At 33.4% G+C, this 15,617-nt stretch overlaps 1 protein-coding gene across 1 annotated transcript; it reads left to right on the top strand.

Annotated features, from left to right (window-relative positions):
• The first annotated feature begins 12,242 nt into the window (after positions 1–12,242).
• LOC18431505 ((R,S)-reticuline 7-O-methyltransferase) lies at positions 12,243–13,796 on the top strand. The gene is made up of 2 exons (XM_011624009.3): positions 12,243–13,006; positions 13,215–13,796. The coding sequence occupies exons 1-2, from the start codon at positions 12,263–12,265 to the stop codon at positions 13,518–13,520; spliced, it is 1,050 nt and encodes a 349-aa protein (XP_011622311.2). The 5' UTR covers positions 12,243–12,262; the 3' UTR covers positions 13,521–13,796.
• The last annotated feature ends 1,821 nt before the right edge of the window (positions 13,797–15,617 follow it).

Genomic DNA, 15,617 nt, shown 5'->3' with positions numbered 1-15,617 from the left:
GGTAGGTATTCTTGAGAGAAAAATAACTTGTTTTAGTGCTTGAGAGATAGAGATTTTCTAATCGCTTATATTCTCTATGATTGTCTGGTGTTTTTCTGATCAGTGGAAAAGAACTTTTCTATCCGTGGATGTAGGCATCCTCATGTGTTAGAGATAGTCACCAATTAGAATTGGAATCACCTTAATTCCTGAGGTATGGTGGTGGTGTTTTCTCATGGTTGTCTAAGAAGCAAAATTTAGCAAAATTTAGGCGTATTATCAACTATAAAAAAAAAAATTCATTGCATGTTGTATGGCGGGGAAGGAAGCTTCATGGATAAGAAGTTCCTTAAGAATCTAATATACCCACCTTTGAGATGTGAGACTATGAGAATAATGTGTAACAACCAAGAAGCCATATTTAATGCCGAGGAGCCAAAGGTTTCAAAGTAAGTCCAATCTTATAAAAGCCATTTTTTATTACATAAGAGATGAGATTTTATTACATAAGAGATGAGATTCATAATGGTGAAATTAATGTGGCATATATACCCATCGAGGCCATGCTAGCCGACCCCATGACCAAAGGCTTGGTTCAAAATGTTTTTATGAGACATGTATCAAAGGCTTGGTTTAGAATGTTTTTATGGTTTAGAATGTTCTAACTGATCGTTTAGGCACTGAGATGCATAGAAATAGAGGAAAAAAGAGATTCTAAGTCTTAAAAATAGTACATGTTTCAAGATTTTCATACGTTTACTTGCTTGATGCAAACCATTTTTGGAGTCCCAAGTCTTATAATTAGAGATAACAAAAATTCTTAGCACCATCCTAAGAATTTCGACACCAAAATTGCGTCTCATATCAACCTTATGCAAACCAATCTAAGATTCAATCAAATTGAATACACTACAATCCCCAACGTGCATAAGATATTATCCAACCGGACATGCCAATTTTATGCCTCAGAGCCAATATCCATGAGTTTCACATTCCAAAATGTTGGATTATTATTTCCAGATTAAGGCGCTTTAAGGACAAGTAGACAACTGAAAATATTCACCCAAAAAATCGAACTGCTGAAAATGAACAACCACAAAATGTCATGAAACATGAGGAGTTTGATGCTCATGGTTTAGTCCAAACTTCTCCAAGCATCGATTCTCACAAACTCGATTAAATGCACAGAGTCGTGAAACACGTTTGAGTTAATATTTGTTAAAAGCGTTTTGAATTATGAATCAAACATATCTTTGAAAATCTGTGCACAAAAAAATTGACGAAGATTGTCGCTACAAATTTTAATAGTATTTTTATTAATTTTATTTTTAGAGTATGGGTAGAGTTTTTATTTTTATTTATTATGATTAATTATTAAAAATAGGATTCTTGGGTTAATTTAATAAGTTTATTTTGATAAGTCCGTTTTTTGTTTCTTTTATTTTCTCACGTGAGTTCGTTTTAGATAGATTTATTTTAAGTTGATGTTCATCTTTTGTTTAGAAGAACTATTTACCCATCTTTTGTTTGGAAGAACTATTTACAAAGGGTTCCATGTATAGAAATGTACGTGAAATAGGATGAATAGGAAGTCACATAGAGAGAAAGAGATAAGAATACTCTATTTCTACACGATAATACTTGTATCCGCATGTTTTGTTTTTTTGATTTCCTTCACGATTGCTAATTTTGCTGGTGTTGTTTGGAGGTAAATTTTATGGCGCGGTTAATTTTATTGGTGTTGTTTGCTAGTAAATTTTATAGTGCGTCACAGGTGGAGTGTAGTCAATTATTGTGGATGGTGGTGTTCGTCAATTAGCTCATGGCTTGTGTACAAGGTCTATGGTCAGGCATCGAGATTCAACCCATCAAGCATGGCTAGGCATCGAGACTCAACCCGTTTAGCGAGAATGAAACCTCCGACCTCTCCGTTGGATAGAGAACAAAAGTTTGAGAAGGTAAGTCGAAGAGCTGACCTTGCGCTTGGTGCAAAAATTAGCTTCGACACACTATGATGACGGTAGTGAGTCGAACACTATTTTCTAGAACCCATTCTATACAACGCTATGTATCGGGAGCCTAATGGTTGGGATAATAATTTATTTCGTCATGGCCGAGAAATTGATCTGCCTAAGTTTGATGAAAAATCAGTTGAAGATGAAGAACATGTAGATTTGGATCTTCAATTACATTCATCATTCTTCGATGTCACATGTTACCTCATTTTTGATGAAGTTAATCTTTTTTATGAAAAAGAAGATGAAAGGAAAGAAGTTATCCATTAGGCAGTAAGGATGTATAATTTTCTTATCGATTGAGAGGTGGAGAATCAAGATATTGACTTCATCCCAGAGGAGATTGAGCCTATGGAGATGTATGACGACTTGATCCCAGAGGAGATTGAGCGAGATGTATGACAAAGAAACTGATGTATTAGTGGTGTACTCAAAGGTGAAGTTTGAGCAATTTCAACACGTTGATGTGGCTGAAAAATCAACCTACAATGACCTTTTTCTTAGGGGTTTCACAATTTCAGTGCACCATCATTGTATCTTAACTAATTCAGTAACCCACAGGTCAGATGATGGTTTTTCTAATATTTAGGGTGAAGAAGGAGGCTGGACTACTACAAATTTTATCTTAGTGCATTTTAAAAAACTCGAGGATGAGTTTGAACCACGAAGAATGACGCATATCAAAATCTGGTAGTACAAATTTGTTTTTTATTTTTGTTAATTTTATTTTAGAGTTTAGGTAGAATTTCTATTTTTATTTATTAGGATTAACTATTAAAAATAAAATTTTTGGGGTTAGTTTGATAAATTTTTTTTTATAGGGTGCAATTGGCATACGGACGCCTCCATATGTGTAGAGGTAAGGTGCCCTTCAAATTTTATGTGTAGAGGTAAGGTGCCCTTCAAATTTTATCATGGTATATAATTTTGATGTAAAATGTTATTAAGATTATCTCAAAATCTATTTTTATATCTAATTATAAAATTTTAAATTTCAAAAATGGTTAAAATCAAGTAGATCTATAAACATATAAAAATCTTGAAGATGGACGGTGTAGATAATATGTTGTAAAATGCATTATTTATGAGACTTAAAATCTTTTTATTTTTCATAGTCATACATCTTGATCGATCGAAAGGTTTTTCAATATTAAAACTACCTTTTCCAATGGATTTTTGAGGGGGATCTATAGTTCTACATTATAAGGTTGCACCTTTATATATTTTATTTTCTTTTTTAAGTCCTTGTAAGTCCTTTTTATGTATGCATTGGATTTAGGTATGATTGTCTTTTAGATAAGACCCGTACTTCTAAGATCAACGTGAATAGAAGTTTGGATTTTAAAAAAAGATTAAGTTGACGTCCTTGTTTAATGGTAGGATAAGTTTAAGGTCGATTACAAGATAAAGTTTTTAGTTATTGGAAAGATAAGGCTTAGCTTTTACTAGTTAGAGAAATAAGGTTTTTAGTGATTAGAGAGATAAAGCTTTTAGTTTTTTTGGTTATCTTTTTGTTATGGATATAAAAAGAATACATGCATTGTAATTGAGAGAGATTTGAATTTTATAAAGGGAAAAATTTGATCTTTAATATCGTGTAGAGTGAAAGAGAGCTTTTTGTAGGGGTTGTTTGTTCTGCTTTAGTATAGGTCGGTGTTGGAATACTCGTGTCCATACATTTTGTTCTTTCTTGTGATTTTCATAGCAATTTTTATTTCTTTCATAAAGGTAGTTATTTTTGCTGGTGTTATGTGCCGATAAATTTATGGTGCGTCAAAAATATTGCAAAATTATTTCTTTTCCTTACTCAATGCTTTTCCGGCATGACATAATACACGAGAATCTCATGATCTATAGCTCTATCAAATCCTTACGGACTCGATCCTGGTTGAACTAAAAAAAATGATATTTTTGAAATAAAATTCGTTTTATACAAAAGTTAAATAATATTTTAATTTTATAGGTCCTGCCAATTTATGATGGGTCCTTTCAATTTAAAACAAATTTTTTTATTTTTTTACATCAAAAAGTCAAATAATACTCTAATTTTATTGGTCCTGCCAATTTATGACATGGACGTAAAACAATATTTTTTTTTGAACAAAATACCGTAATCTCATTAATTAATCAAAACTAAAAACAACCATAAAAAGTGGGTGTCCTGGCCCTGCGATAAAGAATTGCACACTTGTTAATAAATTAGTTTCTAGTTTTTTATTTTTTGTGATTTGGTGTTTTGAATGAATCCCCTGATTATTGATAAGCAGCAAATATTAAAAGGTGGGATCCGATAAGATTCTGCGAGCTGTTTGTAAATAATAAATTCGATGTCAAATGACGTTGGAGAACAGGATAATCTGTCGATGATGACTTATGCTTCATATCAACCAAAATTGATGAACGCAATATAATGTTTGTAAACTACAACGTGTTGCATTCCACAAATATTCTAGTAAAACGAATATTGACTTTCTCGCAGCATGTGAGTGATTTTTTAATAGTGCAGTTGGATTATTCAGCTGAAATATATACCGTTTTTCTCAAATTTTCATCCCATTATGCCACCCGTTCTATGGAAAGCCGAAAGACCTCTCCAACTTAAAAAAAAAAATAAAAATCGGGTGCGGTTCGTATAAAGCCAAGGTTCTAAACAATCAAAGTAAAATCAAAGTAAAGAGGACTTTCAAATAGTATTGAAAAATGTAGTTTCAATATTAGAAATCTTTGTTATATAAAGTTTTAAAATATATTTTTATCTTTAATTATAAAATTTAAAGCTTAAAAAATAGTGTAGATCAAGCATAGAAAACTTGAAAATCTTTAAAATTGACTGTAAATAAAAAAATATAGTTTAGATTGAGCATATCTATGCAAACTTCCAAATCTTGAAATTTGTCGGTCAAAAAATACATTGCACGATGCACTATTTTTAAATATTGAAATCCATTTTTTTCTCATGACCATCTATCTTGAGGTCGAGATGATCAATTTGAAGATATTTTAACATCAAAACAACATCTTCTAGTAAAAGTTTTGCGGTGCGTCTTAATTTGATTGTTTAAAGCTTCAGGCTTATACAAATTTTTTCCTGAAAAAGAGGACAAACAATCCTCACTGTTACTGTTTCTCCTTTTTTCTTCCAAAATACCATATTAGTCCAAATCTAAAAAGCATAAAATACCCTCTTTCCCCTCTCTCATGATCTGTAGGGTTGGACATTTGGTAGAAGAGAGAGTTAGAAACATAGTACATGACAATAAATGCGGGCGGACATGATGTAGGGAAAAAATAATTAAAATAAAAATAAAAATAAAAAGTGAGAGAATATACCATCTCTTGGTCTACTAGGAGTTTATCTTAAAAAGATCTTTTCACAACATCAACATTTAATTCCAATCTCTCTATTTTAAAAGAGGAGTTTATCTTAAAAAGATCTTTTCACAACATCAACATTTAATTCCAATCTCTCTATTTTAAAAGAAAGGGATGTCTCCCTTTTAAATACAATTACAAGAGAAATAAATAAATTAATCCACAAAATATAAACTCTAGTTCTCTCTCTATTCTCCACATAAATCTCTTCATATCTTCTTTCTCTCCTTTCCTTCTCTTTTCGATAATTTTCTCAATCTTATATACAATTGATCTTTTTCATATCTAACTACCCACACTTGATCTTTTCCATATCTAAATCCCTTAAATCACATAATTCTTATACAAATCTCTTGTTTTTCTCAATCTCTTCTTTACCCCACATGAGCCCCAATAAATCTCTAATAAATCTCTAACTAAATCTCCAAAGTCCATAAAAATACGATATCTAAATCCCTCGGTCTAATGTTAAAAATAACCATATTCCCTAAACAACTCACGCAACCCTATCCACTAAACAAAACTTAATCCATTAATAAACCTAAAATAAAATTTTGATAACCTCAATTTTTATTTACATCATTCTCCTCGGGTGTGAGAAGTTTGACGTCGATTTGCATCTTTCTCCTGGGTGTGAGAAGCTTGACGTCGAGCTTTTACCAAGCCAATAAAATATACCCTGGCCAATCAAATAATTAGTGATGTAGTCCCACCATGCGCTTCTGTACTTTTTCTTCAATAAACCGATTTATCAAAATTTCGTGCTCATCTCGAAATAGAATACTAGGATCACCGATTTATCAAAATTTCGTACTCATCTCGAAGTGGATCTCTATGTCAATCATGATTTCTTTTTCTTTTTTAAATTCCTAGTAAAACTTGATAAGATCGAGCTGAATACCAAGATATGTGGATGCCCCTCATATTGTAGTTATTGCATCACAATGTGATCGTCATATTTAGCATCGGCACCCTTAATTAGTTGTGGGCATCTATTCATTATTATGCCAAATTCCAGTCAGATCTTCATGGTTGCAAGCACTCTCTTCACCATAAACTTTATGAACTTCAGTTTGAACATCCTCCATGACTTTAGTCAAACTTTTGAAAATTTGTCGTAGGTGATCATCCATAGCAGGAATAGCTTTTAGTGGCACTCTAATAGCTAGATCTTATTTGAGCTGGTACCAACTGATGTAGGGAAGATGGAGGGAAAAAATCATAATAATAAAAGATATGTGGAAGATGGAGGGAAAAAATAATAAAAATATAATAAAAAAAGATGGAGGGAAAAAATAATAAAAATAATAATAAAATGTGAGAGAATATACCATCTTTCAAAGTATGTAAGGAATTCACCCCAAAAAATCTTTTTATACTATCAACTCTTTACTCAAATTTAATATCTCTATTTTCAAAGAAGGAACATCTCCCCTTTAATTACACTTAGAAGAAAAATAAATAAATAAATATACCCAAAAATATAAACTTTCTCTCTCTTTGTATATTCTTCTCCTAAATATCTTCCTATCTTCTCTCTCTTCTCTCTCTTTTTCCAATGATTTTTTTAATTTGTACCCAAATTTGATCTTTCCCATAGCTAACTACCCACAGTTGATCTCTCTTATATCTAACTACCCACAATTGATATTTTCCTTACATATCTCAATTCTTACACAAATATTTCAATTCTTATACAAATTTTTTGTTCTTCTCAATCTCTTCTTCACCCAACTTGAGGCCCCATAAATCTCTCACGAATCTTTAATGAAATCTCCTAAGTCCTTAAAAATAGGAGATCTAAATCCCTTTGTCTAATAATAAAGCTGTCTATATCCCCGACACAACTCACGCAACCTTATCTGGTAAAAAAAAAGTAATCCATTAAATGTTATTTTTATAATGCCAATTTTTATTTGCAGCATGAAGAATTTCTATAATGTTTTATTTGGACTAGTGAGGAATTAAAAAAAAAGAATGGGTATTTTTTATAAAGAAAAAGGAAAAATATTGTGCAGGAGGAATATATATTTTTTTTCAACAATATAATTCATTTTATCCTTTTAAGATCCAAGCTACTTTCAAATCACTAACCAAAGGTTCACAACAATAGAAAGAACAAAAAAAGTAAATTTAAGAAGAAAACCTCAAGTCCCTTAGTAGCATTCCCCGTAGAAAGACATGTCATCCTAGGCCTTTTTTTTTTTTGGTAATTCAGTGGGAAATATAGGCCCTATCCGTTTTCTTAAGTAGATTAGGAGTTAGAATTTTTAAGGTGTTAGTGGGGTGATGTTAGTGGTACGAATTGAAACCACAATGGGGTGGCTTGATGTTTATGATGATGTTATTAGAAAAAAAAAGGGTAAATTTTATAATTTGGATAAGACAAAAGATAAAGAAGGGCTTTAAAGGTCTCTTTTTATTTAACTTGCGGATTCCATAGGTTATTTTAGAGAGAGAGATTTATATCTTTTTACCATGCATTATCTCGATACCTTATTTGTAACTATAGTTATATAATCTAGATACTTTATGTCTGAAGAAGTTTGGTGTAGCGACAGATGGAGACTACATTGAAATTTTTTTTCAAAGGGATATTTAAAAGGTAAAATATCTTTATAGCCTTTATTTTTAAGTAACATTTTTTAATAAACCATGTTTTAAAACTAACTTTAGTCCCATTAAACCTATTTTTTAGCCCAAACAAATATAACAAAGACATGCTCTTTAAACTCATCATTTCTCTCTCTTCATATTCTCTAAACTTCTCTTTCTCTCTCAGGTTTGACTTTCCCCAAACCCCTTCTCTATCTGTATTTTCCTTCATTCTCTCTCCCAGTGTTTCCCAACCCTTCTCTCACTCTAAATTTCAGACTGAATTTCATCCCTCTCTAAATTTCAGACAAAATTTCATTGCTTCATCTCTCTCTAAATTTCAGTCTAAATTTCATGGCTATTGGAACCCACATAATTTTTTGTTCAACTCGCTCTATTTTCAGGTATATAGCTCTCTCTCTTGCACCGGCAAATAATTTATGAGTTCTCTTCCTTTCCCAATATACTCTTTATTGCATACATCCACATTAGAAAACGTTCAAAATTGAAGATAAAGCAGCTCTAAAACGTCCAAAGATATTACAAGAGAATCAAAGATGGAAGAGTAGGAACACAAAATGGCAAGACTTAGAGGTTCTCTACGCAATTAGAAGCTCTCAACAATAACAACAACAATCTTATTCCTAACTCTAATACCAATATCACTAACACTACCATTACCAATAACAATACGACTGAGTTGATAGCCAAAATTTTTGTCGAAAATCAAATTCCGGCCGTCCAAAATACTTTCTCCAGTGATTTTCTAGTCAACCAAAGTGGACGAATAAGCTTCTATTCGGGCTCATCATTAGATTTTGGCAAAAAAAACTCGATTTGTGGCAATACCCACAAGCGAAAATACAAGGAGATGATGGTATTTTTCAGAACCTCATGAAGCAGGGGATAGAGAAGCAACAGGGGAATTGCAACAGAAGTTTTGTGGACAAAAGAGAAGAGAGTGGAACAGAGGGTTATGAGAGAGGAAGCTTGGAAGAGTCAGGAGATGGCTAGGGTTAGTAATAGCTCATCAGAGGGCATTATTAGCTTCCAAAGATGCAGCCGCTATTACATTTTTGCAAAAGTTCTTTGACCAAAATGTACAGATTCCGACATGTTTTCTGGCAAGTGTTCCCACGGAAAATCTCGGTAATGCAAGAGACACGGAGAGAGAGAGAATGGGGAAAATACTACGAGAGAGAAGGGATTGGGGAGAGTCAATGGGAGAGAGAGATTAGGGGTGTTTCCAAGGCAAATCTCAGTTACGCAAAGGATATGGAGAGAGAGAATGGGAAAATGTAGAGAGAGAGAGAGAGGATTTGGGAAGAGTCTGGAGAGAAAAGTTAAGAGATATCACGTGAAGAGAGAGAAATGAAGGGTTAGAAAAAATATGTCTTTTTCAGATTTGTTTGGATAAAAAAATAGGTCTAAAATAGGTAAAATTAGTTTAGGGGGTTAGAAGATATAAGACATACAACTGCTATGCCAAAAGATAGGTTTTGAAACTTTGGGTCTATTAAGAAATGAAGCCTAAAAATAAAGGGTATAAACATATTTTATACAATGATACTATGTATACATTGATAGCTTGAGTTTAAAAAAGGAATTATTTTGAACTTCTATGCCCAAAGAAATTTGATAGCTTGATGTGTCAAAGTTCAAAATAATTTCTTTTGAATTTTGAGTTTAGTTAATGGGATAAATGCAGCCACCCAATTTCATATGTAATTGTCAAAATTAATTAATACTACCTTGTATCAAAGGTAAGTTTCACTGAATAATATTTTTTTAAAAAAATATATATACAAAATATGAGTTACTTGTATATGCATTAAAATTTTAATATTTTACTAATAAAATGATAATAATTATAAAAAGATAAGTCGGTGGGGATTTAAAGTCCTACCTTTTGGTGAGAATGAATCCAAAAGCTTCATCATAATGGTACTGCCACCAAAACCCAGCCCATTCTCAATAAAATGATAATCATACCAACACATCTGGCTATATTGGCCTTGTAGATTGAAGTACTAGGCATTTTACCCTTATTCATGCATAGGTAACATAGCACCCTGCACATGCACCTGCGGCTGTGAGCAGACAAGAGGATTATCTTTGTTTTTTTTCAAAAGGGTGGCCTACTTCTTGCCAATAATGGTAGTTGGTCATGGAATGACGGAATGTGCCTTCTCATTTCTTCCATTTTTTAATTTTATTCATTTTTTTCTTTGTGCAACAAGGGGGAAGGACAAAGACCTTATTAAAGACACCCAATGATTTTCTCTTTTTTATGCAACTAATTGGAATAAACTTGTGTTTTTTTTTTCTTTGGTAAGTACCAATGTTTAGTTGCTATCTCTTTAATGGAAAATTGTTTCATGCGGTGGGGACCGCATTTCTACATTTGCTGTCCCCGAGGTATCCATTTAGAAGCAATTGAAACTAACGGTCAAAAGGTTTTTTTAATAGAACTATTTCGTTTAATTTTCAAAATTTATTTATTTATTTATATTCATGATCTCCATGTTAGAGATTGCATGTCCTCAAAAATTACGTCCAAAAATCCATCTCAAAAATAGATTTTTAAGATATGACTCATTTCTACATGGACTGTGTCCCTCTTTAATTAAACTTATCTATAAAGAAATAATAATGATATATCCTTGCCTCTTAGACAATGATAGAAATAATCAACCATTATCGATGAAATCCAAGGGGTTATTACGGATTTCTCATTAGCCAAAAGATATTCTACAACCCCTGGGAATGGAATGTTCCTCTACTCCAATGGGTGAGTCCCAGTTCGAATTAATACTAGAACCCCAAATTTTGGGGATGTAATATGTTCAACCATCGATTAACCTCCATAGAAAATAATTCCTAATTGTACTCTCTATTAACTTTGTAAAAATAATGGCTCTAGATTGAATAGAGACTAGGTCATTTTTAGATGATGAGATCTAAGTATTAGAAAACTCAAATTTCAAATTTTTTAACTGAGAATAATCACCTAATAATTATTAAATGATTATCAAAATTTCACATTTGAAAAACTCCTCCCAAATAGATTTGATGACCGAGGGAGTAGAAGTGAACTATACTCCCAAGGAGCGTAGTGTATGCACCCTTCTCATAAATATTGCTGATATATATGCTCAACACAGAGAAATAAAAGCATCAGCATCATGTCTGTGTTATCTTACATCAAAACCCTAATACAAGCAAGAAAATTAGTCTCTAAAGTTTTTTTTTTTTTACATAAAAAATAATTAGTCTGTTGTGTCTTCAGTTATGTTTCCTCAATCCATCCTTGTTTACTGAGCATTTGTCCAGTCCATTGGTCAATTTTGGCGGTAAAATATCATCAAAATTTCATTGAATGAATGTTGGCTAGTCATGTTCGTTTGAACTCATAGACACAGCTTTTATGAGTATCAGAACTCATTATGTAGATATGCAGCCCCTCTTCATAATCCATTTCTGAGGTATATTTTGGACTTAATTTTTTAGGGACACATAATCTCTAAACTAGAGAGTAAATTCTTAAAAGTAAAAATGAGAATTTTTTGAAAAAAATTCAAACCATTGATTTTACCCTTTTTTTGGGTAGAGAATAAATTCTTAAAAGTAAAAATGATAATTTTTTGAACAAAACTCAAACCATTGATTTGACCCTTTTTTTTGGGGAGACTACAATTCCACATATGGATGTGGGGTTTTTATCTTTAGATTATCTTATGCACATAATCATCTTCAAAATGTTGGTATCTACTAAATCTGTGTTAAAAAGGTACATGAGTGACCTGTGAGAATCCATATAGATGTAAGAGATCATTTTCTCCATTCATTTCTAAGTTAATTCACAACAAAATGATTTTCTCTGCACGGGGAAAAGTGCAGTTAAAACTGCAACTTTTTTAACTCTTCAAAACATCTTCAGAGAACTTAGCTTCTGTGTGTCTCGCCCTGCCCCCCCCTTCTCTTACACACACACACCTTCCATTACATTTCACAATAGAAATAGAAATAGAAGAAGTGGAGAAAAGCCAACCCACTTCAGGCATCAATTTCTAATAAAAAACATATAAACAATAAGGCCCTACTTCCAATACCATTCAAAGAGAAATAAACAAAAAAAGAAAATCCTCATACTTGCCTTATATGGACCTGGCCAAAAGATTCTGGTGACTACATGAAAGAGAATGAATTAAAAAAGGTCAAAAAAGAAAAAAAAAATTTCCAATAGATCCAGCCTTTGATTCCTATATAATCAGAAGATTAGGAACGTACAAGGACAAAAGATGGAGATGCAGGATGAGGATGCACGTGGCCAAGCTGAGTTCTGGCAGCTCACCTTAGCTTTCGCCGACAGTCTCACACTCAAGTGTGCGGTCGAGCTCGGCATACCCCAGTTAATCCATGCCAAAGGCCAACCCCTCACCCTCTCAGAGATTATCACCTCACTGCAAGCTCCCTCCCCCGACTCATGGTGTCTCTCACGAGTCATGCGTTTCTTGGTGAAGAAGCGCGTGTTTAGTGAAGAGGTGAAGGAGGGGGAGGCCTACTATGGCCTCACTCGTGCCTCTAAATGGTTGGTGAGGCCGGGGACATCGGGCCTTGCTCCCATGCTTACGATGCTGAACCACCCTATATTCCTTGCACCATGGCAGTGCTTGAGCCAGTGTGTGGTGGAAGGGGGCAATGCCTTTGAAAAGGCCCATGGTAGCAAGATATTTAAGTATGCGCTAAATAATCCAGGTAGCAATGAGATATTCAATGAGGCCATGGCTAGCGACGCTCGGGTGGTTCTTGATGCCTTGCTCTCCCAGTATAAATCAGGGTTTGCAGGCTTGACATCATTGGTTGACGTAGGTGGTGGCACAGGGACCGCGGTGATTGCGATAGTAAAGGCGCACCCGCATATCTCAGGCATTAATTTTGACCTCCCGCATGTTGTGTCGAGTGCACCAGAGCATCCGGGTGTGGTTAATGTCAGCGGTGACATGTTCATCTCTATCCCTCATGCCGATGCAGTTTTCATGAAGGTATTGGCACATTGCATACTCTCTCCTTTATTTGTTGTAGTTTTCTGATTTACTGGACAGTGAAGAAGAAATTTTGTATCCTCATCTTTCTCTATTTCCTCCCTCTCATTGATTGTGAAAAAATCTTGGATTTAATGCTCCCTCCATTCCATTTTCTTGTCTCTCCCATTCTGAGCTTGAGAAAATTGTTCATTTCAAATTGGTCCAGTGGATATTGCACGATTGGGACGACGACGATTGTGTGAAAATCTTGGACCAGTGCAAGAAAGCAATCCCAAAGAACAGTGGGAAGTTGATCATCGTCGATGCAGTCTTGCGTCCTGAGGATGATACAAGTGCTTTTGCAGACTCAAGGCTGGCATTTGACCTCTTGATGCTTGCATTAGCCCCAGGAGGCAAAGAAAGGACTGAAAAAGAGTGGAGGACTCTATTGAGCCAAGGAGGTTTCAGCAAATGCAATATCATATCGCTTCCAACACTACAGGCCATTATTGAAGCTTTTCCTGATGAGTAGTACTCTCTATATTACTCTGTGGTCTTCATGTAACCATGATTCTGATTGTGGCTTGTTTCTTCTTTCTGTTCGTTTCTTTTCTTGTTAAACTATAGTAGAAATATAAGTGTGTTATGTAAAATAATTTCACCACTTGCTTGATTTGGGAAACCGTCAGCAACTTTGTTTTGGTAATGTGAAATTCTCAACTTTGTTTTGGTGATGTAAAATTCCTTCTGGGGAATTATATGATAAGACAATTGTCTGCCCTATTGAAATGGAAAAAACTTGTGTGTTTCTCATTGCTTTGAGAGGAGGTATGGTTGTAACATGACAGGTAGTTACATGACTTTTGACTTGGTTTACATAAAAAATTTTGATTTAGCGTACACAACTTTTGACTTTGTGTATATAATGCAGTGTTTTAGAACTCGGCTCAGGCAGCGGACTCTCACCTAAGTTATATTCGAGTCCACCATGGCCTCCAAAAAATCAAATAATTTGAAGGGTTGTGAAGTTTAGATTATCTCACATATAATGGACAGTTGGATAAGGGGGAGGATAGAACTTCTATGCTATAGGGGAAGCATAGAAAGCTTACCCATATATATATATATATATATATATATATATATATATATATATATATATATATATATGAATGAGATATTCTAACATTCACAACCCTTCATTAAGTAAGAGAAATTTTGTAAATATTACTACAAGACAATTGGTACTTTTGTTTTCTTCGTAAACGTTAAATTTATAATTCTTACTAAAAGAAAATGGCATTTTACAAATAAAGTTCCAGGGCAATAACTTTCAAAATGCTATTGTACTTTTATAGAAATTTTAAATTTTCCTATGCTTAATGGTTAAATTATCTATTAAAATAATTTTTTAATAAAAAAGTAATGATCATTTTGTTAAATACATCCATCACAACCCCTTCTATCATTAACCTTTGTATTTTGAGGGGATTGATAGAGAATCTTGCTATTCCGCACAAGAGTGTGCCAGACCGAAATCTGGCTTCAAATTCAAGAAGCCTCACTGCCGATCCCATACTTCAGGGGAGGAGGAGAGACTGGAGGAGAGACTGAGAGACAGATATCAGGTGGGGAGAGAAAGAAACTGATAGCAACCGGAGGAGAGAGAAACTCATATCAGGCAAGGGAGAGAGAAACTTATATCAGGAGAGAGGGAGGGTCAAGTCCCATGATAATTTTTTAAGAAATACGTGCCAATTTTAATGGTGATTCTTTGAGTTGCTACACACATGGGAGGGGGAGGGTCCTATAGAACCATTATTCAATAAACAAATCGGGTATTTTTTTATTTCATACTTTTATATTTTCTTGTATTGGATGAGATGTGTTGAAGGGAAGAAGATTAGGTAAACTAAGTTGGTTAGTCATAGAGATATGGTAAAAAGTTTGACTTGGGAAAAAAGCTAAACGTTAAAAAGAGATAAATAAGGAGAATTGAAAACTTGTTACAAGATTAGAGAGAGATGTGAGGAGAGAAAGAAAATAGTTCGATGAAGAGAGAAAAGATAGGGATGGATGAAAGTATGGAATATTTTAGAGAGAGTTTTCTTTTTTTTATGGGTTCTTTTAATTATTTATTTATCTTCTTTTGAGTTGCATTTAAAGAAGACGAGTCTCTCATGGTAAAGATAAGAGACTGAAAATTGAGTATATTTGATCTTGTGACAATATCATTTTGGAGTGGATTCCTTGCAGACTTGAAGGTATATTCTCTCAACCTTTTTTTTTATTATTATTTTGATTTTACTTTCTCCTTACATTAATTGATATATGCTATTTTTTTTTTATTATTTTGATTTTATTTTCTCTCATCATTAATTGGTATCAGAGCCAAGGATCCGTGTTGATCAAAAGAACTAGTTTTTTTATTATTATTATTTTGATTTTCTTTTCTCCCTACATTAATTGGTATCTGCTGATTTTTTTATTATTATTATTTTGATTTTATTTGCTCTCAGCATTAATTGGTATCAGAGCCAAAGATCCATGCTGATCAAAAGAACTAGTTATGAATATGAGAAACTCAAAGAAGACATGCTATAGTTTATAAGGGAATTTATAGCACAAA

The sequence above is a fragment of the Amborella trichopoda genome, chromosome 2 (genome assembly GCF_054954075.1).
Source record: "Amborella trichopoda isolate Santa Cruz 75 chromosome 2, AtrichopodaSantaCruz75HAP2 v2.0, whole genome shotgun sequence".
Classification (NCBI taxonomy): domain Eukaryota; kingdom Viridiplantae; phylum Streptophyta; class Magnoliopsida; order Amborellales; family Amborellaceae; genus Amborella; species Amborella trichopoda.
This window is presented reverse-complemented; position numbering and strand designations above follow the sequence as displayed.